Raw genomic sequence first — 25,050 nt, forward strand, 5'->3', positions numbered from 1 at the left:
ATCTGAGTCTACCCTTTACTGACTCTGTGACCTTAATTAAGTCACTTTCTCTCTCTGCGCCTATTTCCTCTTCTGTGAAATGGAGGTGTTGGTGCTTTCTTTCTAGGATTGTTGTTTTTAATGACTTAATGTAAGTGCAAGTGCTTTGTAAATTATACAAGTTCCTTTAAAAATGAACCACTACTGTTACTATTACTTACATTTAAGGACTAAACTAATTTGATGTTCACAAGGAGTATTGATGGATTCATAGCATCATGAAGATCTAAAAGTTGTAGTGAGATGCGAGAAACTGGGTAATGAACAAACGTGTAATCAGTAATTTACCAAAGAGAATAGGGGGACATAGAAGGAGATCCTAAGTGTAGTTGGAGCTTTTTGGAGACAGGAGAGCAAAGGTACAGAACATACTTCAAAGATTTTCTATAAGAGAGATACCTTTCCAGTCCACAGAAGTTGCTGTGTGCCATCATTTCACAGGCACTGTGGAGTAGTCAAATGGGTCAGTCCCTGACCTCCCACTTCCAAGTTGTGTGAATTCCTTAACTTCTCTGAAAGAAGTGAAGGTAATAATACCTACCCTCACCGGGTTATGAAGATTAAATGGGACAATATTTGTAAAGTGCCTGGTGTATACTATGGCTTATTAAATATATATCTCTCTTCATCTCCCTCCTCCTTCTCCTTTTTAATTTTTGGTTAGGAAGGAGCTCTAACTAGACAAGCCACTATCAATACTACTAGGAGCTTATGTGCTTCTCAGAGCATTCAGGCAAGGCCTAAAAGCAACCAGTAGAATCCTGGTTAATACTAGGATTACTCAGAATGCTGCGCAAGCCTGTTAATGGAGTTTGAGTATATGTAGCCACTTCCATTATCATCAGATGCAGAGAAAGTTGTAAGTGTTCAGTATGTGGAAAGACTCTTAAAAGGAGGTTTTGAGGGGAAGCAAGTAGGTGTCTGTGCAGTAGGAAAGGTTTGCAGGGATTAAATTCAGGACTCCTTCAGAGATAAGGGTTCTGTGTTGAGGCATGAAGAAAGTAATCACCCACTTATGCTGGGATCTTGTTGAGAAAGTCTTACTAAGGGATGCCTTGATAAGAATTGAGTTTTTCAAACCATAGAGTTGATTTATTGGGTTATTTTAAAAGTATTTATTATCTACTATTTAGAAGCACTTCGAATCTTTGAGAAAACAACTGAGGGGTTTATAAATGCAAACATTTCAATTATATAACCTTTTAAGAATTGTTAATTTCAAAAACATCTAGATAAGGATGAGCAGTCAATGATTTTAGCTATTAAATATACAAGTACTTGCAATTAATCAAGTAAAATGCAAATCATTTGAAGAGAGGAAGCCTTTTTTCACATTGTCAGGTTTAAGCCTAATGAGATCTGTTTGTATAGTGCAGTGAGTATGGACAAAATGTGGTTGTAGCACAGCCACCAAATACTTTTCTATGTTTCAGATCTTTTCTATAGTCCTCACTAAAGGCAATACATTAAAGCAAATGAGGTTTTGAAAGTTGTCTATATTCAAAGATGGGTAGACTTTAATTTGTTGTCATGATTATAACACAAGAAACTCCATCTTTTAAATGTTTTCCCTGTGTGGGTTAGAAAATGATTCTGGCCTTTCCTGTGTCTGTTTCTTTTGTGTTTTTTTTTGCATGTGATAATACTAATAATCCCATCTTACATTTAAGCTTTCTGGTTTTTTCATGTCCATCACCTTATTTCAAGCCAAGATAATTTTAGAACATTACTTCTTACACCAGCACTTGCCTGACTGTACTGATCTCACAAATTAAGCAGGAAAGGATGTTGAGAAATGAGGTGAACACCTGTGAGCAAATCATCAAAGAATCAGAAGAGGGCAACTGTGAACAGAGTATTCCTATAGAACCTTCTTTCCAAAATATAATGGTTGTGACTGGGGAGGGCCTGAGAGAACTATGATGGAAGGACAGGGTAAACACACCTGTAGGCTTGTCACCTGTCCTAAGGTGAGAGTAGGGACTGGGGCTGTGAAGAAGGACTGTTGTTTGCGTACCTACCATGCACCAGGTAGGTGCTGGTAGTTTAGCACACATATTTTTTAAAAGGTAGGCATTGTCACTACCATTCTGCAGGAAATAGGCTCAGAGAGGTATGAGTAAGTCATCAATATGCATTTAAAAATAAATCTAGTGTTGCTATACTCAGGTGATATTTATAGTAACATTTCTATTGTGGCCTTCTGGTGCGTTTCCTTAGTCTTTTTAGAAATTCATATGGAATTTCTAAAGGCTGACCGTGGTGGCTCACACCTGTAATCCAAGTACATTGGGAGGCCGAGGTGGATGCATCACTTTGAGCTCAGGAGTTCTAGACCAGTCTGGGCAACATGGTGAAACCCCTTCTCTACAAAAATACAAAAATTAGCTGAGAATTGGTGGCGGGTGCCTGTAGTCCTAGCTACTCAGGTGGCTGAGGCTGGAGAATCGCTTGAGTCCCAGGAGTGGAGGTTGCAGTGAGCCAAGATAGTGCCACTGCACTCCAGCCTGGGTGACAGTGTGAAAGCCTGCCTTTAAAAAAAAAAAAAAAGAAATTCAAATGGAAGATTTTATTGTGCCCCTGAAAGTGAGAATGGCATGTCTATGTACAACATGGGACAAAGTCAAAATAAAGGTAGCTGTGGAGTATCTCAGTGAGGGCCATACCTGAGGATACTTTGTTCTAGAACCTGGATCTGGTGCTGGTCTTGTTGATTTTGCTTCTTCATCTCTTCCTGTTCTTTTCCGCTGCTGATTCCATCTAGAAGCCATTTCTCCCTCAAGGCCTTTTTCTAATGTCAGAAAACATAAAGATATATTCTTATATTGGTCAATAATTTCCAAAATCTCTTACCGCTTTCAAATCTTATGAATTTCAATAGGTGACGCGTTAAAGAGGAATTATTTTCTCTCAGTGACTTGCCTGAATAAATCTGGTATTTTCTATCATTGTAACCTTCTTGACTCTATTCAAAGCCGGTGTTTATGCATCTAAATCCCATTTATACTTCAAGGTTTAGGTTGGGTCCCTCCTTCGGCATGAAGATCCCTGGCCCCCATACTCCTGGCAGCCCCATCCTGACCCTCACTTTCTGTCTTCAGAACCATGCCATACATATGTTTATCACAGTCATAATGAGACCTCGTAATATGATGTCTTCAGTGTTACCTGTTATTGATGGGTATATATCTTGTGTCCTTAACAAAGTCAAAAGCTTCTTGAAGCCATTTTGATACCTCCCCCCGGTGAGAGCATGCAATGACTGCTTTAAAAAAATCTTTAGTGGGATTAATCGGAATGGTGGGCAAAACAGAAGGTTACTGTTGTACCTTAAACATATTCAGTGTTAGGCTGTGTGGTAGCTGTTTATTGTTTGGCCTACTTAGCTCCCCTTCTTTCTTCTCAGAATCTCCCTGGTTATAGACATTCTTAAGTGCAAAATTTACTGATCTGTCTAAACGTTGGTGAGTTTTCGTCAACTTTAACAACACACAAAAAATTATATTTCACCAGATGGAACAAACAAAAACTGCTCTTGAATTTGCATGAGGAAATTAAACTCCTGGACCTGGAGTTTAAAGACGTAAGAAGACCTAAAACAAATGAAAAAGACCTCTAAATGTTGGATGGGCTTTAATTAGCATGTAGCCTACATCTCAATTAGGAAGCGTTAGATATATATGGTCATGTTATTTTCAAGGAGCTCAAGTTTCTCTTTTTCTCCTGGAATGAAAGGGCTCTTATTATGTATCTAATCTGCCCTATAAATTATTTGTTCAGTTATTCATTGTTAATTATTCATTGGGGATTCACTATATTTAAAATCCGTGAGGAGAGAATGGAAACTTTATTTTCTGGGACTTCTTTCTCTTATATTGAAATTTAAATGAGAGTAAATAAGAATAACTTTGTGTGTGTGTGTGTGTGTGTGTGTGTGTGTGTGTGTTTAAGGATGCTAGAATAAATACCACTGAGATACAAGTATCTCTGAATTAAAAAAACATTTAAAATTAAGTTTAGTTGTGATACATAATTACCAAAGGATGGTTATTTTTTACTAAGGCAATGACTTTTAAATCTTTTTCTCTTTTAAAAAAAGCCAATACAACATTATAACAAATAAATGTTATATGGAACTATAGTTTGGAAAACAGATGAATTCTGGACCTCTCTAATTGAAGCAGTGAGGGGGCCTGAAAGCTTATGCATACACAGAACCTGGTTTGAAAACCACTAGATTAAGTAAATAACAACTTCACCCCCGATTTTCACATTTGTGTTGGCCTTTTCAGAGTCTTAAGCAATTGCATGTGGATGATATATACCATAAGAGTAATTTGTATTACTCCACTCTGTGACCAGAGATTCTTTACTCCAATGTTATCTTAACCATTGATTATAGCTGGTTAGCTGTTTGCAAAAATGTTTTCCTGCAGACCCAGTAAATAAGATTAACATTGGTCAAGATTCAGCTCCTGGGGTCAAAGATGCTAAGAAACTCTGAATATAGCAGCATTTTAATAATTTACCTTGATTCTAATTTATTTTTATTTAATGGAATTTTAGCTAATGCTTAGGAAAGAAGACAATAACACCTATAGAGGTAAGTTTTACTCCTTACAAACCACCTATAAGAAAAGTTCCAGTCAATGGCATACATAGCTCTATAACAAACACTCAGATGGGGTGGTCTTATGAGGCTGAATAATAGAGGGTAGCGAATCATTCTTGTGATGTGATTAGGTTAACTTGGGGCTGTATTCTTGGTTCTTAGTCTGGTTAGAAATAATTTTAATTTTGGTCTTATCAAACTTTGTTCAGACTTCATAAGTTTTCATTTATGCCTGGTGGAGAACTCTTTGAACTTAAATATAAAATATTCAATTTGGATATGCAATCAAAATGATATATGATGCAATCACATACATACTATAGTAATCAAAACAGTTATTTTGCTTTTATGTCACAGTTTATACTTGTGCTTTAGTATATGAGGCTAATGAGTATAATAAAATCTACAATGAAATTCAGAATTGAAAGCCATATGAACTAAATGAAAATATGTGACATGCAGGTGATAGATCTTTCTGCAGTTTTTATAGGAAAAGGTTTTCCTGAAGCACTTCCATATCTACCCAGAAGTTACAGTAGAGTAGGAATAAATTGATTTCTCATAGATTGAATTGAGTGGACTCACGGAAATCAAAAATTTTTCAGATTGACTGTATTTTGTGTTTCCTGGTAACGTGAGACTGTGATCATATTACTAGGCAAGAAGATCCATACAGGAAGAAAATCTCGGAATGGTTTGAATATTAAGATGTTAAAAATGTCCCAGAAATTCCCTTGCTAGCACATTATGAGAATGATCATCAGGTTCAGGAGCTAAAGAATATCAGAGTTATCAGAGTGAGTTACTACAACTGTTTGGAAAAGTGTGTATTCTGATATAGGAGGAACACTTTGTAAATGTTTATGCTTACGTTGTGTAATGTGTGTCACTGAAGTATAATGAACTAGTTTGCAATCAGGAAAGTGGAGAGGATAGTCATGAAAACCAGGACAAATGAAGATGAAGAAAGTAAGAGACAGGCTATAGAGGCCAATAGAGCTTTCTTAACTTGGTGAACACACGGTAGAATTGTTTTTAAAAATACTTTCGCACATTTTGAACCCCATTTTGGAAGGATGCCTCCTTGCTGTTTGGTATAGCCAACTATTTTCTGCAAACCTTGGAAGAATGTGCTCTACTGAAGTAGCCACTCTGTCTTCTCTGTGCCCTGTGCAGTTTATGCCTCCCATAAAGTGTTTATCACAGAATAACTGTCATTGTGAGTTTATGTATCAGTTACCATTTTAAGGACACAGGCCAAATTTCACTTATTTTATATTCTTATTGTCTAGCTTAGTACCCTGTACATAATATGTACTTAATAAATATTTATTGACTAAAGGTCCTATATACATCCATATAAATTCTACTTATCAGTTAAGACTCAGCTTGAATCCCATACCTTGAATAGTGCCTTCTTGACCACTCCAGATGAAAGAATACTTATCCTGTAGTTTTAATTAAAACAACTGTCATTTATCTTGCTTATTTAATCTTGAATTTCACAAATTAGGACAATGTGTCATTTCCCCCAACTCCCAGCCCTGCTCCATGCCACACACACCCGTTTTGGCCAGTGAACAGCTTGGGAAAGTGGATAGCACTTTTGTGCAGAGAAAATTGAAATCTTTTGCTCCAGGTATAAGCATCTCTGAACCAGAGTGCATGATTGGCAAAGAAATATGGACAGGATTTTAGCACCATCATTTCAGGTACCTTTGTGCAGTACACAGTCTGCACAACTGTATATGGTGGTCCAAAACATGATAAATGTTTTGATTGGATTGGATCAGGAGAGGTCCCCTGTGTTCTGGAGAGCAAACCAATAAGCAAGATCATGTACTACTTTCCAGACTGTTTTTGGCAAATGCTGAAATGAGGTGCTACTTCAGAAATGGACCTTTCAGTGAGTCAGGCTTTTCATGTGAAACTTACTTTCTAGAATGAGCTAAGGGGATATTTAAATCTTCTCGTCTACTGTGAGCTCCACTGTTTTGTGGTTTCCCATTCTGCAAGGACAGCAATTGCCCATTCTCAAGGATAGCTAGAGAGCTATCATTTTACTCAGAAGCAGGAAGTAGTTCATTGGGAGATCTGGATTGTGTGTGTTGTGTGTGTAATTGTGTGTGTGTGTGTAAATTGTGCATGTGTGTGTGAGACAGAGAGAGGAAAGGAGAGCAAATGATCTCTGGTTTTGGAGTTAGAAATTACCTATCTAAAAAACTTTCTGGATTTGATTGTTGACTTCATTTGAATTGCACTGGAACAACGTGGCACATTTTTTTTTTTTTTAAATTTCATTGATTTTCTAGGAGTGCACACTACATTTCTTGACAATGTATACTACTCATGTAAATTCAATGTGACATATTGGAAGGGCAGCAGACTAGATATGCTTTGAAATTATCCATCAAACATCGGAAATGTCAAATTGTTTAGAAGCAAAGAAGCAAACAGAATCCAGAGAATGAGGCTAATTGGAATCTTAAATTATGTTTCTTTTCAGAGGCAGGTACTTGTTCCATTAGAAAAATGAAGTCAGTTGCATTCGGCAAGTTTAACTGAACTTTGTAGACCCCATGAGTGTGCAGCCTTGTATCATTAAGGGGATTCATTAAATCTATTGATAGCAGCCCTGCCAGATAAGTAGTTTCCTGCCTGGGCCTTTTCACAAGGAGCTGCTGTTTGTCATTTGCTTGCATCCTGTCACTAAGCTAAGTAATAAAATGTTGAAACTCAATGTGCTTTAATTACAAAATGACCACACCCAGTGAAAGATGTAAAATCTGATTTTAAACATGGAGAGTTATTTCTGGTTATGATCTCATGGTCTGTCAAAACAAAACAAAAACCCGAAGCATACTCAAGCAACATTGGACTCATTGCACTGAGCTTTTAAATACAAGCATCCTTGACGAGGCCAGACACTGTTCTGCACCCCCAGGGGAATGACTGGCCTTTCATTGATTTCAAAAGGCACTTCCTAGCTGGATCCACTCCCTAGGGATGTTAAGCAAGACTGTGAGCAGGGCCAAATTCTCAAGGCTGAATTCTCAAGGTTGCTCAAGAAAATTGGGAAACTCAGTAATAAAGGATAAAAGTAATAAAACCATGTTTTCAACTTTGCACATGTTTGCTAGAAGGTAGTACTCTCATATGCAAATATTACTAGCTTGTTGGCCTCCCCTGTGGTTATTACAATGTTAGTCAAACTATCTTGAAATTTTTTTCTTTCCTGAAGCTTTTTTACTATTGAAATTTGAGTACCAATAGACTTTTTGAATACAAAATCATTGAAATGAAATTAAAGCCATAAATTACCTTCAAATGCTGGTGCTTTAGTTTGTCTTCCTCTATTTTCAGGCGCTTCTGTGAGATTTCTTCCTGTATTTTTCTTTTATCCTGAAATAAAAAAGTTCCAGTATATTTTATTTTTAAAATTTGCTTAATTATGTTTCCTTGAGGTTGTTGGCACTATCTGAATGGCTCGTTAGTGATTTTTTTTGGCATTGGTGCGAAACTGCTTTGGAAACTCCTATTTCAAAGCAAAGGAGAGCAAAGTGAGACATTTGAAGCATTTTCCTGATGGGAAAGCATCTGAAAAGGTACTTTTTCAAAGAGGGCTTAAACATCCTTCTTCACTCCCCTTTTCTTTCTTCCCCATTAGTCTAGCAAGATTGACCTACTGAGTGATGTAATAGAAAAAGTGAATTGTAAGGAGACAGTTTTGAAATAGATGTGAGGAAACATCGTGAGAAGAGAGACTGATCCTGGCCCAAGGTTTAAGAAGCTTCTGGGTGAAAGAACTTATGTGGCAAAACTGGTCAACCTATGGATCATTAGAAACACTAGGAAGTTGGAAAGTGGGACTGTTTCCTCCTTGTATAGGCTGCTATGGGAAGATAGAGGAAAATAGTTTAGATAGTGCTTCTTAACACTAAAAAGGCTTTTTAGCTCAGCTAAAACAAAACTCATGAAGATATATTGTATCTTTCACCAAGTTTAAATTACATTACTTCAGACAACCCAGAAAGCATAACTACTAATACAAAAAGGTTGTACTTTTAAGAAAATATAGCAAATATACTAAGTAGATAGCCTGGGTTTGACGTTTGCCTCCTCCACTTACTATCTCTGTGTCTTGGGACAAAATCCTTAGCTTCTGTGTGCCTCAATGACCTCATCTGTAAAATGAGGATACTGAGAGTACCTACTTCATAAGATGTGAGCATTAAATGAGCTGATATATGTAAAAGTTTCTAGAACAGTGCTCGTCACAGTGCTCTAGAGGTATTTAATAACATTAAATAAATATATAACTTGTTAATCACACAGAAAGCAACACATTAAATCTGACAGTGCTTTCATTAGCTTGAAATGTTTTAGAGATTCTCTGGAATTGTTTGAGACATTTGACTAGTCAGGCAAAAAGGCCTTTATTTCCTCATTTTTGATCAGAGGTGACATTCTCTCCATCTTATTAATATGTGTTGCTTTTAAATCTGCTTTCACAATTAAAAACTCCCAAAGGATAAAATTTTGTTGCTAATGAAGACATCCAAAAGAAGTAAGCTATAAAGGTAATTTAGAAGAAGGAGATCCAAAAATATTTGGCAGCATTATTGATATAAGTGCATTATTGATATATAAGTGCATGGCTTCCCCGATGTGACTATTTTGAAGATAAAAACTCTTTTTTGATGTATAATTTCAGGTACATTTGTTGAAGAAAAGCAATATTTTGCTCTCCAACTGTATGCTGTGTTTCTCTTTGCATGTCAGGAGAATATACAATTTCATCAGCTTATTATTATTATTGAGATAAGGCCTTATTCTGTTGCCCAGGCTGGAGTGCAGTGATAATCATGGCTCACTGTAGCCTTGATGTGCTGGGCTCAAACAATCCTCCTATCTTAGCCTCCTGAGTAGCTGGGACTACAGCGCGCACTACCACGCCTGGCTAATTTTTTGATGTTTTATTGAGACAGGGTCTCACTATGTGACTCGGGCTATATCAGCTTACTTTTAAAATTTCATAAGTATTTCTTTTGGAAAAAAAATAGGCAACAGGCATGCATCTTGAGAACTACTTCTTTCTTTGGATGAAATCTGGCCATTAGTAATAAAAACTCTGAAAGCCTCTGGGAGTCAGTTCTTCACTATCTCTAGAGGTTGTTATTGAGCAAATATTAATTATATTTTAAATTCATTGTGCCAAACATTTTGGAAATTATTTTTCAGGCACCATTTTACTTCATACTCATCATAACAAAGAGATACTATGATAATTTCCATTTACAAAGAGGAAATGGAAATTTAGGGGAAATTAACTCATCCAAGTTTCATCTGACAATTGTCAGAGCCAGGATCTGAACCCAGGCAGTCTGAAGTTGGTCTCCACACTCCTAGCCAATTCACTGTGCCATTCCCTGGAGTGGAAAGTTAATCAAGCTGGTCACAAATTCTGCCTTTTTCTTCTCCCTTATGAAGTACTGTGGCCAGGAGGCAGCACTGAGACAACAAGCACTGAGTGTGACCTCTCATTAGCAGGGAGCACATTTTTAGCTCCCTAGAGGCTGGTGCTGCAACTAGCTCTCCATGAAAAGCCCATAGAGAAGAGCATGTTTTGTGTCATGGACAGGATTGCTGAACTCAGCAATGCCTCCCCACCCCTGCTCATTGCCAGTTTGGGCTAGTTCGCCATTTGTGCTAGATTCATCTTGGGGTTAGTAATCAGGTAATTGAATCTATGGGTAGAGGCATGGCATCTGGAGTATTTTGGCAACACCAGGCTTATACAAGTGTTGCTAAGGAATACTAATGTTTTGTCACTCAGAGGTAATATGATGCCTCTCTTATATCAGTCTAGGTATGTAGGAAGGAAATTTCATAATGTTTATAGGCATGATCCTATTTTAAGATAGTTGTACTTTTTCCTCATAAGATATTCATCAGCAGAGAGTTATTGTTTCTTTGCCAAATTTCACTGGACCCTGTTAGCATTAATGAAAAATAGTATGACAATAACTTGGTTTCAGTATAGCAGAATAAACTATAAGTCAACCTTAAGATGTTTATCTAGCTCGATTGCTAGTGTACCAAAAGTTAGCATAGTCAGCTAATTTCTTCCCAAATTTTCATGGAGCAAATAAATGTGAAATGCCATCTGCTTCCCCAAATTTCCCCAGCACCTGGAGCACTTCTATAGATAGCTGTTGCAACCTGGCACATCAGACATTACTGGTTATTAATGTAACCATTATGAATAACATATTGTTGCTTATTTCTCAATGTTCAACTACCTTGACTTTTTGTTCAATGGGCATTTACCTAGATTTTTAGCCATCTGACAGCCTATTTTAGCAACTGACACTCACAAATTTCAATCTGTAAAAGATTATCTCTTAATTATTTTGAAAATTAATTTATTCACCTTGTACAACCATAAAGTTATTGTGACCATCTATTAATATGATCCAATGATATTAACACAATCACATATTTGATAAAAAGTAAGCACAATGCTTAAGAGTGTAAGCATTTTAGTTATATTATTGATTAACAATGTGCTAAATTCTAATATGCCTAATCCTGTCAAGAAGGCAGAATTGCCTTCTTGTTTGATTATTGATTTATTCAACACTTAGCTACTTATGTGCAAATGCTATATTCAAGATGACATTAGGAGTTGTGCAGTGTTTAAAAATTATTTGGTAGATGTGAGTTTACATTCTTTTTTTTTGTTTTTTTTTTTAGACAGCATCTTGCTCTGTCACAGAGGCTGGAGTGCAGTGGCATAATCGTAGCTCACTGAAGTTTCAATTTTCCAGGCTCAAATCATCCTCCTGCCTCAGCCTCTCAAGTAGCTGGGACTATGGGTGCACATCACCACACCTGGCTATATTTTTTATTTTTATTTTTAAGAGACACAAGGCCTTTCTGTGTTGCCCAGGTTGGTTTCAAACTCCTGAGTTCAAGTGATCCTCCCACCTTGGCTAAAGAAAGTAATTTGTGCAAGTAACTATAGTCTAAGAAATAAAGTTATTACATGTAATAGTTTTTCTTTCTTTCTTTACTTTTTTTTTTTTTTGAGACAGAGTCTTGCACCATCATCTAGGCTGGAGTGCTGGAGTGTAGTGGCACAATCTTAACTCACTGCAACCTCTGCCTCCTGGTTTCAAGTGATTCTCGTGCCTGAGCCTCCCGAGTAGATGAGATTACAGGCATGCCCAACCACGCCCGGGTCATTTTTGTATTTTTAGTAGAGATAATGGAGTTTTGCCATGTTGACCAGGCTGGTCTTGAAATCCTGGCCTCAAGTGATCCGCTCGTCTTGGCCTCCCAAAGTGTTGGGATTACAGGCGCGAGCCACTGCGCCAGCCAACATATAATAACTTCAGTAGTAATACATGTTATCACTAAGGCACTAGTAAGGTACGATGAAGGTTGAGGGGAGACAGGGAGAGGTTGTTCCTAGCTGATGTCATTAAGAGAAACTTTGGAGTAGCTTCTGAGTGGAATATTTTGGGTAGTTACAGTGGGGCTGGGGAGTAGGGAGAAAGGGCATTAAAGTCAAGGGCTTGATGTGAGCAAAGGCCTGGAACCAGCACACTGGGACATTATTTAAAACAACAAGTCTGGAATCTAAGTTACCATATAGGGAGTAGCAGGCAATTAAGGACAACCAGATGAGGATAGATTCTCAGTAGCGAATACTGAATGGCATGACAAAGGGTTTAAAATTTATTTACATATGAGATAAGGAGCAATAAAAAGTTTTCAGGGGAAGAAGAATGATAGAGTTAAAAGCATGTTTTAAGAAGTTGAATATGGCCTCATTGTGTAGTAGCTATGGAAGGGAGAGAACACAAAGAGGAGAATCAGGTCACTGCACAACTCATACATAAGGCCATGAGAGCTTGAATGAGAAGGAGCAGAGGTTATGGATGTCAGAGTTAACAAGGAGTTAGAATTGTCAGGACTTGGCAACTGATGACATCTCATTGAGCAAAAGGAAAGTGTCAAATGGAATGCAAGGCTCTTATGCTTAGGAAACTGATGGGAGAGCAGAATGACACATAGAAATAGGAGAAGGAAGATTTTGGGAAAAAAGATGATGGATTCATCAAGTTTGAGGTGTCCTTGGGCCAAATAGGTAGAATTATCTGCTAGGCAGTTGGAATGTTGGATGGAGAGAGATGAAGAATCAGAGCTAGAGATAAAGATGTGGGAGTTTTGAAAGGGATAGATGAGAGCAATGGGAAACATTTTTTTATAAAAAGAAAAGGAGGCTAAAGAGAGCCTCCATGAAGCACCTACATTTAATGGGTATAGGAGAAGGGGAACCCACATGGAAGTTTATTTTGGGTCAGTCTGATATTATTTATAATAGGACTTGGTGAATTTGGCTGCATAACTGAAAGGAGCAATGAACAAACACGTGTTATTTCAAATAAACAGATTGTGGGGAGCACACCACTGAGTCATGATATTGCAAGTTGTGAGAGATCTACTAATCCTGTGGTCCAAATGCTTCATTTTGCATGTAAGAGTTTGAAACCTTAAGAGGTTAAGTGGCTTGCTTAGAAAGGTATTTAGTAGCAGTGCCAAGACTTGTAAGAAGATCTTAATTCTCAGTCCTGGGCTCTTTTTACTTTTCACTACCTGTACAAAAGAAAAGCATGGTTGTGGGCATTTAGGCAAGGATAAAAGTAAAGAAAAATAGAAGCCATCATACTACTTGACTAGAAAGAGGGTATAGGTAGTTTTTCTAAACCATCTGAAACAATTGGAAGAGGCAAGTTAGAGCAATGACTGAAGAATTAAAATAGTTGAATGTTTTCAGGTTCATTTTGCTGGAAGCTGATAATCTTACAACTTCATGATTAGCTTTGCTGATATTTTCATTGCCTAGGGTCTGAAAAGAACACTAGTAGAAACCGCTTATTTGAATGTAATTACTACCAACAGTGCAGAGTTGGTGGTGTACAAGTAGTGGTAACTTGGAAAAAAAGAGATGTGCTGACAATATTCTTAGGAAAGAATCCAGGGCATAATTAGAAGTTTACCAGATTTCAGTAAAAGTATGTTTTAACGATTCTTGAGAAACATTCTTAAAAAAATTATTGAAAATGGAGCAAAAATTTCAAGAGGGAACACAGATCATAAGGCATGGGCAATTTACAAATGGAAGCATGGATACACAATTAAAAATGATGTCGGGTAAGAAGAAAAGAGCTACTATTTAAAAAAATAAAACCAAATCATTTACTATCACTGGGAGTTTCCCAATAAGTTCACACAACCAAGAATAAAGATAAGACGGTGACATTTATAATAGTGTAAATAAGGTAAAAATTCAGGGTGATGTGAAGATGTGACACATGAAAACACTGAGGGCACAAAAAGTGCATGTGTGTGTGTGCGCACATGTGTGTGTGCGCATGTGTGTTATGCTAAGAAGAAAAAGATAAAGGCAACAAGATGACTGCTGAGATACGTAGCATAATATTAAAACGACAGAGGTAAAACACTATTCCGTTTCTACTTTACTTTCATATTTTTGATTAGGGAGAATAATCTTGATCCTCAAAAGGGTAGAACAAAAATGTCTAAAGGGAAATCAAAGCCGAAGAGGAAATACAGCATTAAAGACAGAGCTGCTCTAGTCTTCAGTCTCTGATGGGTTTCATTTCAGCGGGTAGAAAAATTTATAGACATGACAGAAAAATATTGTTAAGTAACCTCCTTGGAATCTTGGATGAAGTGAAAAGATACCAGAAGACTGAAAGTGGCAAATGACCCAATTTTTTGAAGAGGCAAAGAGTTGAATGATGAATATTTAAAGACTGGTGAAATTATGGATTAATCCCTAGCAAAGTTGTAGAGTGAACTGCGTCTAGACAAGGAATGTGGTATTTAGACAAGGAATAGGTCTAGGTGGTAGCAGTTGATGACTAAAAACAAAGCATTTAAAACTCACACTATTTTTTATTGCTAAATTATTTCAAGATCTGCAAATGACAAAGGTTTAAGATGGTTTTAGTAATAACTAACATTAAGTTTTTTATGTTTTTAATATTATCATCTAAGACTCAATAATTATCCATATTTTCTTTTAAAAAATGACTGTGATTCAGCTGAATTTATTTGATTCATCATAGATGCTGAGTAATTTTGCTAAATTTTTAACTATGTATCTGAAGTTTTATCAAATAATTCTTTCCTATAGACTTAGGGTGAAACTTTTATTACTTACTAATTTTTAAAACTGTACATTAGGGTCTGGTTGTAGGTTATCTGTATAGTTTTCTAACTATTGATTCTGGTACCAATACTGCATAGTTTAGATCATTTACCAGTTAGATATATTCAAGTTTTCCTTTATTGCTCTTATGAAAAATGTATTGATTAATAGCCATAGTTTATTTTTCTAGTTGGACTTTGGAATCATTGTTAAATTCCAATAGAAACAAAATTGAAAACCCAACTAATTCCTTGTTTGTCCACATTCCCCACCAAATCAGAGAAATCAACCAACCAACCAACCAAACAAGCAAAATTCTACACGCCTTGATGAAATTTAAAAAGTTACTCTTAATGGTCAGTATCCAGAGATAATCAGAGATTGATAATGTTATATAAGATTTATATCTGCATAATTTATTACAGTTCATATAAAATTGGGATTATTTTTACATGTTTAGTAATATAAATTGGCCACACCAGCAATAGATGAGAATACCTCCTTAGAGATATTGATTGAAACTGTATTAAACTTAAAATAAATTTGGGAGTATATGATAACTTTTCTGCTTTAAAACTGCACTTTCAGGAATAGTGTGTGTCTCTGGTCACATATAGTATGTCGCTCGGTAAAGTTTTGTTAAATACTGCACATTTCCTTAGTAGGTATAAAAATGCAAACATCTATTCATATAAATCTGGCGTACTTCCTTACTAGTATTATTTTTAAATTTTAACATTGTAAAATGTTGTAGCTATTAAGGATGGAAAATTTTCACATATTTTCTGATTAATTTTTGTTTTTCAGAAAACTACTGCTTTTATATATTCATTGTGTATCTGGCTTCTTTACTGAACTTTCAAGTCAATTCTTATTCTTAACCTTAGAGACACTGAAGATGAAAACTAGAGAGTTCATTAACTTTCTCAAGTCACGTAATTGATCAAGTGGTGGAACTTGTGTCAAACCTGATTTTCTACAATTCCAGGGGTGATGCTTTTTTATCTTTTTATTTTTATTATTTTCTTTCTTCCTTATTGCTTTCCAAATATATCAATAGAAATACAGTCCCCCAAATAAGGGACATTATAGCAGTGAGGGGCTCTATACTCATCAGAGTTCTGATCAACTCTTAGCACCAACTTCTAACAGTTACACTGACATTTTGGAGACTGTCTGGAATGAGTCTGTGAAGAATGACTGAAATCCAGAAAACAAAGCTGTATAGCTTCAGTGGCAGGAGTCATGATAATTGGGTGGAAGTTAAAGGCAACTAGATTCTGGTACATTATGTCAGAACTCTTAACCCAGAGAGTTGTTCTCAAATGGAAAAGGGTGTTTTTGGGGGTGTTGATCCACCTGATATTGAAGTGCTCAAGAAGAAGCTGGGTGAGCTTGAGCATGGTGTTAACAGAGTGAGAACGTGGATAAAGAAGTTTCTACATTTTCTTCTGTTCCAATAATTATGTCTGCATCTAGCTTTGAAATATCCTACTTCTTAAGTTAGCCATGGGAATTGGGCATGGTTATCACTACTATTTATGGGGTGAATTAAAAAGCATAAATTTCTAAACCCCATTTATCAAATAATTATAGTCTTCTTTCCCAACCTTACAACACATTCTAACAGACCTCTAAACAGAATCCAGTGTGTGTTTTACTTGTTTATTCCTTTGTCTACCCTATCTTGTTTGTTCTAACAAATAGCGACAAAACCAAACCAAACCAGGATAAACAGCAAACACAAAACAAACCCCTGAATAATCAAGGGGTGATGGTAAACTTGGCCAGGTCTTCAGTGAAAAAAAATCTGTCAGCAGGCCAGACAATCATTAGCTTTCACCCTTTCTCAGCTTGATTGTATTTGTTCATTCATTCATTCACCCACTCAGGAAGGTTTTTTTGTTTTGTTTTGTTTTGGTGCTCCAGCTAGTGTTGAGCTCTTTGTTGAGGGAACTGTGAAAGATGCAAGGATGTCTTTGTCTTGAGAATTCCTGGCTGGAGGGAAGAGGCTACGTAAAGAAGTGGGATGGGGAGGAAGGCAGAGGCAAAAAGGACCTGAACTATTAGGTGCTCTGAAAAATCACTTTGATTCTGTTCCAACCCTCTTAAACCAATAACAAATGCTTCTGAAATGACACCACAATCTCTTCTTGCCCACTTATATTCCTTGCAAACTCGGGACAGTGGGAGGAAACTGCAGAGGTGGAGAACTGTTTCAGGTTAGAAAATGTGGTTAAGCAAAGCAGAACCTCCATAGTTTCTTCTCTTGGCTCCACTTCAAACTGTATTCACAAGTGTGAACAACAGAAATATGAGGAAGTTCTTTTCCTTTTTTTCTTCTCTTTTTTCTTTCCTTTCTTTTTCTCTTTTCTGTCTTTTTCCCTCCCCTCCCCTCCCCTCCCCTCTCCTCTCCTCTCTTCTCCTTTCTTTTTCTTTCCTTTCCTTTCCTGATGGAGTCTCACTCTGTTACCGAGGCTGGAGTGCAGTGATGCAATCATGGCTCACTGCAGCCTCTGCCTCCCAGGTTCAAGTGATTCTCGTGCCTCAGCCTCCCAAGTAGCTGGGATTACAGGCTTGGACCACCATGCCCAGCTAATTTTTGTATTTTTAGTAGAGACTGGATTTCAGCGTGTTGGCCAGGCTGGTTTTGAACTCCTGGCCTTAAGTGATCTGCCTGCCTCAACCTCCTAAAGTGCTGGGATTATAGACATGAGCCACCGTGCCCAGCCAGAAATCTGAGGAAGTCCTGAACAGGGGTCAGGGGTGTGATTTTGATGTTTATAAAAATTTATCATAATGGTGAGAGAATCCGATAAGCAGAGGAATGGATTCAAGTTCCAATATTTGACTAATTCCTTAGCTTTTCTTGGCCTTGGCTTTCTACTATAAAATGGGAATGATAACATATGCTTTTGAAAATACTCATAGGACTAATTAGACAAATGAGATAAAATGGATGTGAAAATTTTATTTTTCATAGCCTAAATGCTATGTAAGAATAGGCACTGTTATTATTGTTAGAAATCTCACAATTCTTTTTCTTAGGAGATGTCCATTTTATTCCACAGTTGTTAGCATATTTGATTAATAATAGCTGTTGTAGCCCACTTTGCTAAGTTACATCATCCTGTGTCAATCACTGATACATTTAATAGGTTGAAAACTTGATGCTTAGGACAGAAGAATCTAGTTTTAAGTTCCATTCAGAACTTCTGAGGATAACCTAGCTGTGTGTCTTAAGTGACTTGACTGAATCCTCTCAGTCCCTGGGATTTTATGTAAAAACTATAATTACAGATCTCACTCAGACTGCTTTGATGATGTTTTAGGAAAATGTGCATGCCACGGGGTTCTGGGTAAGGGAACTTCTTAAGCAGTAAATGTTCATGGAGTCTCTTCCCAAAATGACATTACTATCATTTAAATAAATTAAAATATTCTTATTTCATTTTAAGAGAGGGTAGGTAGTGTGAGACTGTAGATTAAAAAGTGGAAGTCCTATTGCAGTTTTAGCATTGAACTGTGTTGCATTTGTTTATACTCTGGTTAGTCTTAGATGCTTATTCTCTAATTTGTTTTAATCATAGTTTTCTAAAGAAGCAGCTTTTCCTTTCAAACATCCAGTAATGTTCAGAAAGTTCATGGGGATCTTTGTCAGTAGAGGATTTAGCAAAGTAGCATTATCATTCTGTTGCACAGTGGAAAAACCTTCCCCAGTTATCAAAAAGCAGTTTCCTTAATGAGCTATCAAAATTATTATACCTCATCACATGGTCTCCTTTATGGGTGGGCTATTATGTTTGGCAAAGAAGTGTGGCATACCACATTTGTTTGAAGAAACCTTTCCCTCTCTGGAAGAAACATGTAATCTTGGTACAGCACTGTGGAAAATTGTGCAGAGGTTACATTGTTGACTATTGCAGCATGTGACTTTTTTATTTAGAAGATTGCTACAACTTCATGTACCATCTTCATGTGAATTTCTTTGGAAGCTCATGACAAATTAGAAGTTGTTCCTCTAACTATGTCTTAATCATGAGATATGTTGGTTAACAATGGGGCATTATACATTCTTTGGCCACTGGTACTTTAAGAATTCCTTAGAACTCTAAATAATACAATGATCCAAACACATGTTAAGGTATGCCTTTGTTAAAGACCCAGGCTAGTTTACACTTGTTTTTACTCTCTCCTTGGTTCAGATAGAGCGAATAAGGAAAATATATATATGGCCAGTCCGGAATACAGAAGCAGGGCTGACTTCTTGGGTTTGTGACCTGTGAAGTCACCCAGGGCATCATGCTCAGAAGGGCCAAGCACTTAGATCAAAGCTCTGTTGTCACCACCTTGAAATTTTGAATACCTTTTGAACAAGGGCCACCACATTCCATTGTGTTTTTGGCCCCACAAATCACACAGCAGGTCTTGCTTTGGGCCACTGTCTTATTGACTGTTAGATGATCCCAGATATTGACAAAAAGGGAACAAGATGAGGTAGAGTGCTCGGAGACACTTGTAACAGGGAACATGTGCTAAAGAAATAACTAGAACCCATCTGTGTTCATGTTATTGTTTTAATATTGGTCTCTGTACTGTGGAGATTTCTGTTTTATGTAAAGAACTCCATGCCTCTTAAATTCCTATATTTACAAATCAAGAAAAACTTATTTGGGTATTTGGGAGTGGAAAGCAATAGGGAGTGGATCCGGGGAAATGTGAGAATTTTTTTTTTTTTTTTTTTTTCATCATGAGCAGCTTTGGCCAGCAAAATCTGGCTCTGCTGCTTAAAGTCCAGTGTCAGGACTTTATATGGCTCCTTTCCAAATGGAGGCAGTCCTAAGCAGGTGCTTGTACTTGTGATTATTTTTATTGTCTAACTTTTGACAGAACTCACCCCTTCACATCTAGGCTCAAAAGTCACCCTCTTTGTGAAACCCATCCTGACCACTGTATTTAAACTTACAACGCACTCCCATCCCCACTCCTCACACTCCAGATTCCCCTTATTTCACCTCTTTTCATTCAAATGCACAAGGCGTGGCGCATAGTAGGTGCCTAATAACCATTAATTGAATAGAGGCATGAGAGACTGTGTTGATAACACACACTCCTTACAATTAAAGGTAAGCCTGGATGAGAATAAAATGTCAGCTTTCTTCTTACTCTCTTTTCCTCAGTGGAGTCTGTTCTCTGAAAGTGGATTCTGGTTCTTAAACTTCCTCTGAGTTCATCCTTCAAATAGAACTGAGTCTCTGATCACAAGACAGTCTAAGATCTAGTTTTCCAGTTTGAGCATATTCATATTTGTAATGGTATTTTCCAATGTCACTGTAGGCATGGGGGTAAGAAAATGTATTAGCTGTGGAGGAGATGTCAAGAGTATAGGGAATGTTACTCATTCTAAGGGAATCTTTGTGTTTCTGAGGAGAGACTCCCTGGGCCTTTTCATTGTTCTTCAGTGTGGCCCCCGTTCACTTTCAGACAGGAACTCTGCAGGGATAACTCTGTCAGTGGTACATTCAGTCCTTCATCTCATGCTTCTCGAGAATGCTGGAGTCATTGGTATCCTCGGTTCCAGTATTGTTAAAGGTGAATTTCAAATTACTAGTCTATCTCAAAATGCTATTGAGTTCCAGTTAGCTCTCCTTTTGTAGAAAGATCAGCTATTTTTTAAAATGGGTACTGACTTGAAAAGGGCCTCAAGAGACATTTTAAAGATCAACATAATATTTAATTAACTTTAAGCAGCCCTATTTTTAAATTATAGTTGAAAACTGAACTTCTAAAGGGGTACTTTGACCATTAATTTGGTAAGGGAAGAGTTGGTGCATGGATAAAGTAATAAGGAAGAACATGAAAGTAATTGTGTAAAATAAAATCTATGTTTGGTACACCCAAACTGAAGTACCTACCCTTGAACAATTGTTTCTGCATACTATCATAATTTTGCTCTTATTCTCTTTAAATCTTTGAGAAGACATCTGACTAATCAAAAATTCAATTTACTGATCTGATATGAGTAATGAATGGCTTCACGATAGTTATTTAGTTTTCAATTTGAGAACCTAAGTATCTCATTTCAACTACTTAATGTGTTTAATCTTTTTTTTTTTTTTTTAGAAAAAGAAAAAGACAGGCACTTGGATCTTGTTTCTGTCAAATTCTAGGTATATTTTTTCAATTCTCTTTTCAATTTATTTTTTCAGTTCTTTGCAGTGAAAATAATGACTTTTTAGGCACTTGAAACCAGATAGAATAAATACAACTGTGAAGATTATTTTATTTTATAGCCAGTCGTTGGAGAAACAAATTTTAATGTAAAAATCAAATAAATCCTATAGTGTAAAAGTTTTTTTTTTTTTTCTTCCAAAGTGAGGTCTATGTGTTGGTATGTCTGGGTGCATTGTTCTGATTTCATTCTTGAAGAATATAAAAAATCATTTCCAGTGTAGGTAAATAGGAGGAAAAAGCTAAAATGAAAAGATTCTCACTGAGTTTTAGTCTAGATTGGAGATTCTGAGGCTTAAGTACTTCCAAAAATGAAATAATTCTTGCAAACTCTCTGCATACTCTGTGATTTTATTTTCCTAGAGGGGAAGAGACTAGCTGAGGTGGCTTCCTGGGCAAGGCAAGGGTGAGGGCGAGGAAAGCTGGCATGTCCCAGGACGTCCAAGAGGGAGGAGAGTGGATGTGTTGTTTCCATGGACACACCACTGCTCCGCTTTTCCTCTAGGTGGTGACAAATGTGACTGGATTTAGCCTGGTGAGGTGTAGGCTGGTTTATGAGAAATTTGTTCCCATAAACTTTTTCCAGTTTTTTCCCTACAACCTTTATACAAGTAGATTACTTCCAAGCTAGAATTACTTTGTGATCTTACTTTGGAGATTTGTTTAATCCTTTCTAATGGGATATATTTAGGCTGATGGAATAATCCAAATATTTTTTTAATCATCAAAAAAGCATATATCTGTATATTCAGGAACCTACTTACTCTCTTGATGGCTTTTAAGGCATTATGATGATTTTCTGTCTCTATTTGCAATTGGAACCTTCAGTGACTAAGATTCCTAGCCTTAGAAATAACTGTATACAGCTATATCTTTGGAAATGTGTGGTTTTGGTAAGAGTTATAAGGTGCACTGGAGGGAAAAAGGGCTCGAGAAAGGGTGTGCCCCAACTGAAAGAGGAAAATTCAGAACAAGGGTCTACTTGTCTATTTCAATTAGCTAATTAGGAGATATAAGCATTAGAAATAGTGGAGCTTGTGACCACACAACTCACGCAGTCTAATAAAGTAACCTTTAGACAACAGCTGTAATGTAAAAGGCCCATGCCAAAAACAACAGAGCAGAGCCAAGTTCCTGTCCCTTAAAGCAGGACAGCTGAGATGGTGTCTCAGTTTAACAACAAAAAAGAACAAAACAAAAGAACAATCCCGACCAAGGTTTTCTGAAGAGAGGAAAATGTAATAATTAGAAGCTAGACATTTAGCAAAGCATTGTTTTATGGATAAGTACCAACCTTATCAATAGACTTCTGGTGTCTTACTACTGGCTAAAAAGATATTTAAATTTACTGAATGTTTCTGGGTGAAACTAAGACATTGTATCAATTTAGTAAAAAATCTAAATTAGGATTAGTATAATTAGCTATACAATGAAAATTTTAAGAACAACAACAAAAAATCCCTGATCTAGCATCAGTTTTTAAAAAGTACTAATTTTTTTCCTATACCTAATGTCAGTGGCAGAAAATGCTGAGAAATTGGGATATTGCTTTACAAAGATCTTTTATTTCTTAAAACAATTACATCAAAAGTTGTAGCTAATGATAAATGATTGTGACACAGATTTTCAAGTTACTGCCAAACACAGGGTTTTATAAAATTAAAAGGAAAGCTGGATCATTTAAGAAAAGTAATTTATTTCTTGCTTTGACTTTTTCCCGGAACAAACATAAAAAATGTACGATTTTCCTTCTCGGTATTAACAAAATATTTTCCAAATCAACTGCATGCACTGCATTCCTTTATCAGGATCTTATTCAGTTTGTGACTCTGCTGGAAACTGATATCTTAGAATTAATCTGATATGTGCTTTTACCCACTTTTCTCTTGTTTAATTCTTAAATTACATATACTAACATTCATTTTAATTATCTTAGGTTTTCTGGAACATACTATCACACTACAAATACAAAGTTTCAGGTCATTTTAAACATTTCTTTTTCTCTCTTTTAAAAAAATTCTAACTTTTTGATGCATTCATAGCTTAAAAAAGTTTCCAAGTTGGGGATCTGTTTTTTGATCTAAGACCAGTCAAATGAACGTTTAAGGAAAAACTGCATTTCTAAGGTACACAGAGTGTGAAAGATAGTCAGACTGCCTTAACAGCTTTTGATTGTTGTTTAAAATGCAGGCACAGCCTTTTTGAAAGTCAAGAACATTTTGCCCTGCACTCAGGTTCTGAAGCCCCAGAGTTACAGAGGGTCATAAGGGTTAAGAGAGAAACAGAGACGCATCCATGAAGGCTGACAGTTCTGTTTTTCCACTTACAAGGGCTCAGCGACAGGGGCAGCCGGCCACGGTCTGCCTTCCTCTAAGCAACCACCTTCATGAGTTATAACTGTATGCAGACTTACTGTGATGGCCTGGAGTCTTCCCTTCACCAGCTCAGCTTCTTCCATTCTAGAAGTCAAGGAGAGTCAGACGGGGAAGCAAGTCCAAAGCTACCATAAATCAAGGAGCCTCCTGGGGGAGAGGAGTGGGAGTGACAGAAGAGAAGCAGGGAGAAATCCGCTCTTTGCACCAGTGGAGAAATGGAGAAATTCCCGACTTGTCAGGAGCGTCTCCGAGCAGATGCACAGATCAGGCCAGACAGACACATGTAATGAGGGTGTGCTGGGGAGGCAGACGCTGAGGCTGCTGGCATGAGTTGACTGACAAGTTTGAACGGCAGCAGCACAAGCCCTTTTCCTTCAGGCGCTGCCAGCTCTTTGTTGTAATGTGCACAGTTAGCAAGGCACATTTTCTTATTAACTGTTCCTTACCCAATTCATTATTTTCCAGGAGTGGCACAGACAGGCAACACACTGAGTGTTTAATCAGCCTCTGCTCTAGCAACACACAGTCATCCCCGGATGTGTGGGTCTGTGTGTGTTTGTACAAAGCTCGTTTACCTGCTCTCTAGCTCTAGAGAGAGAGCCTTACCTTGACTGAGGCAGAAGTGCCAAGTCACTTGTTTGCCTTTCTTCCACTGATTGGCTTTGATAATAATACAACAATCTATAGCTACTTTAAACTTCATGTAGTGGTAAATTTACATTGGTTTGTTCTCCCCCTTCTACACCCCACCCCCGACCCACCTGCTCAGCAATTTGTTGCAAACTTTGGAATCTTTAGGTCATGGAGAACTCAAAGGTGTTAATGTGACTATATTAAGAAGTTGGCCCACCAAGGTATTTAGTGTGGCTTAAACACCAAGTGCCACCTTTTGTTATTGCTTGACTTGGATTTCTGTGGAATGCAGTTCTTTCTTGGACGTTGTTCAGAAATGACACTCTTGGCTTTCAGGAAGGTGCCCATTTTGACCTCACCAGTTACGCAAGAGAAAGGAGTGAGCCTTTGAAAATGTGATGAGACATTCTGTAACTGCCTGGAGCCCTGCACTGTGTGGATATTCCCCTCTTTAGAAAAAGGCAGGCAAGCCCAGTGGGACTCTTAGGTCAAAGCAGAGGCTGGGAAGCTGTACAATTGGCTCTGTCTGTTTTCTTTTCCCTACAGGTTCTTTAATTAAATTTTGCTGAAGTAAATCCTAATTACCAACTACCTTATTATTATGTGTTTGAATGCTATTAAGCACTTTCATATCGACATTCAGTTGAAGAGGTGAAAAGGACAACCCAAACAATGAACATATTTCCTTTGTAGTTTTGATATTAGTAATAATAATAGCTAATATCTGTTGCATTCTCTCTATAGGCAAATGCATTCTTGCAAAGTGCTGAGGGATAAGTGCTATAATCCCCACTTTAAAAATGAGGGAACAGGCTCAGAGAGGTAATTTCCATATAGCTAGTAAGTAGCAAAGCCAGGATTGGAACTCCAGCTGCCTGACTTTATAAGTGGCATTCATCAAGGACTGCCCAAGG

The 25,050-nt window shown here is 37.2% G+C and overlaps 1 protein-coding gene across 1 annotated transcript in view; it reads right to left on the bottom strand.

The window, feature by feature from the left end:
• The window catches only part of PALMD (palmdelphin), a 47,787-nt gene extending 23,666 nt beyond the window's left edge, over positions 1–24,121 (bottom strand). Inside the window, exons 1-3 of the mRNA XM_033196302.1 lie at positions 23,542–24,121; positions 7,973–8,053; positions 2,706–2,830 (exon numbers count right to left, since the gene is read on the bottom strand). Of these exons, the coding sequence (XP_033052193.1) occupies positions 2,706–2,830; positions 7,973–8,053; positions 23,542–23,586 (251 nt within the window). The 5' untranslated portion in view covers positions 23,587–24,121. The remainder of the gene's footprint in view (positions 1–2,705; positions 2,831–7,972; positions 8,054–23,541) is intronic.
• Between the last annotated feature and the right edge of the window lie 929 nt (positions 24,122–25,050).

This window comes from Trachypithecus francoisi, unplaced genomic scaffold, assembly GCF_009764315.1.
Source record: "Trachypithecus francoisi isolate TF-2019V2 unplaced genomic scaffold, Tfra_2.0 Lachesis_group5, whole genome shotgun sequence".
NCBI lineage: Eukaryota > Metazoa > Chordata > Mammalia > Primates > Cercopithecidae > Trachypithecus > Trachypithecus francoisi.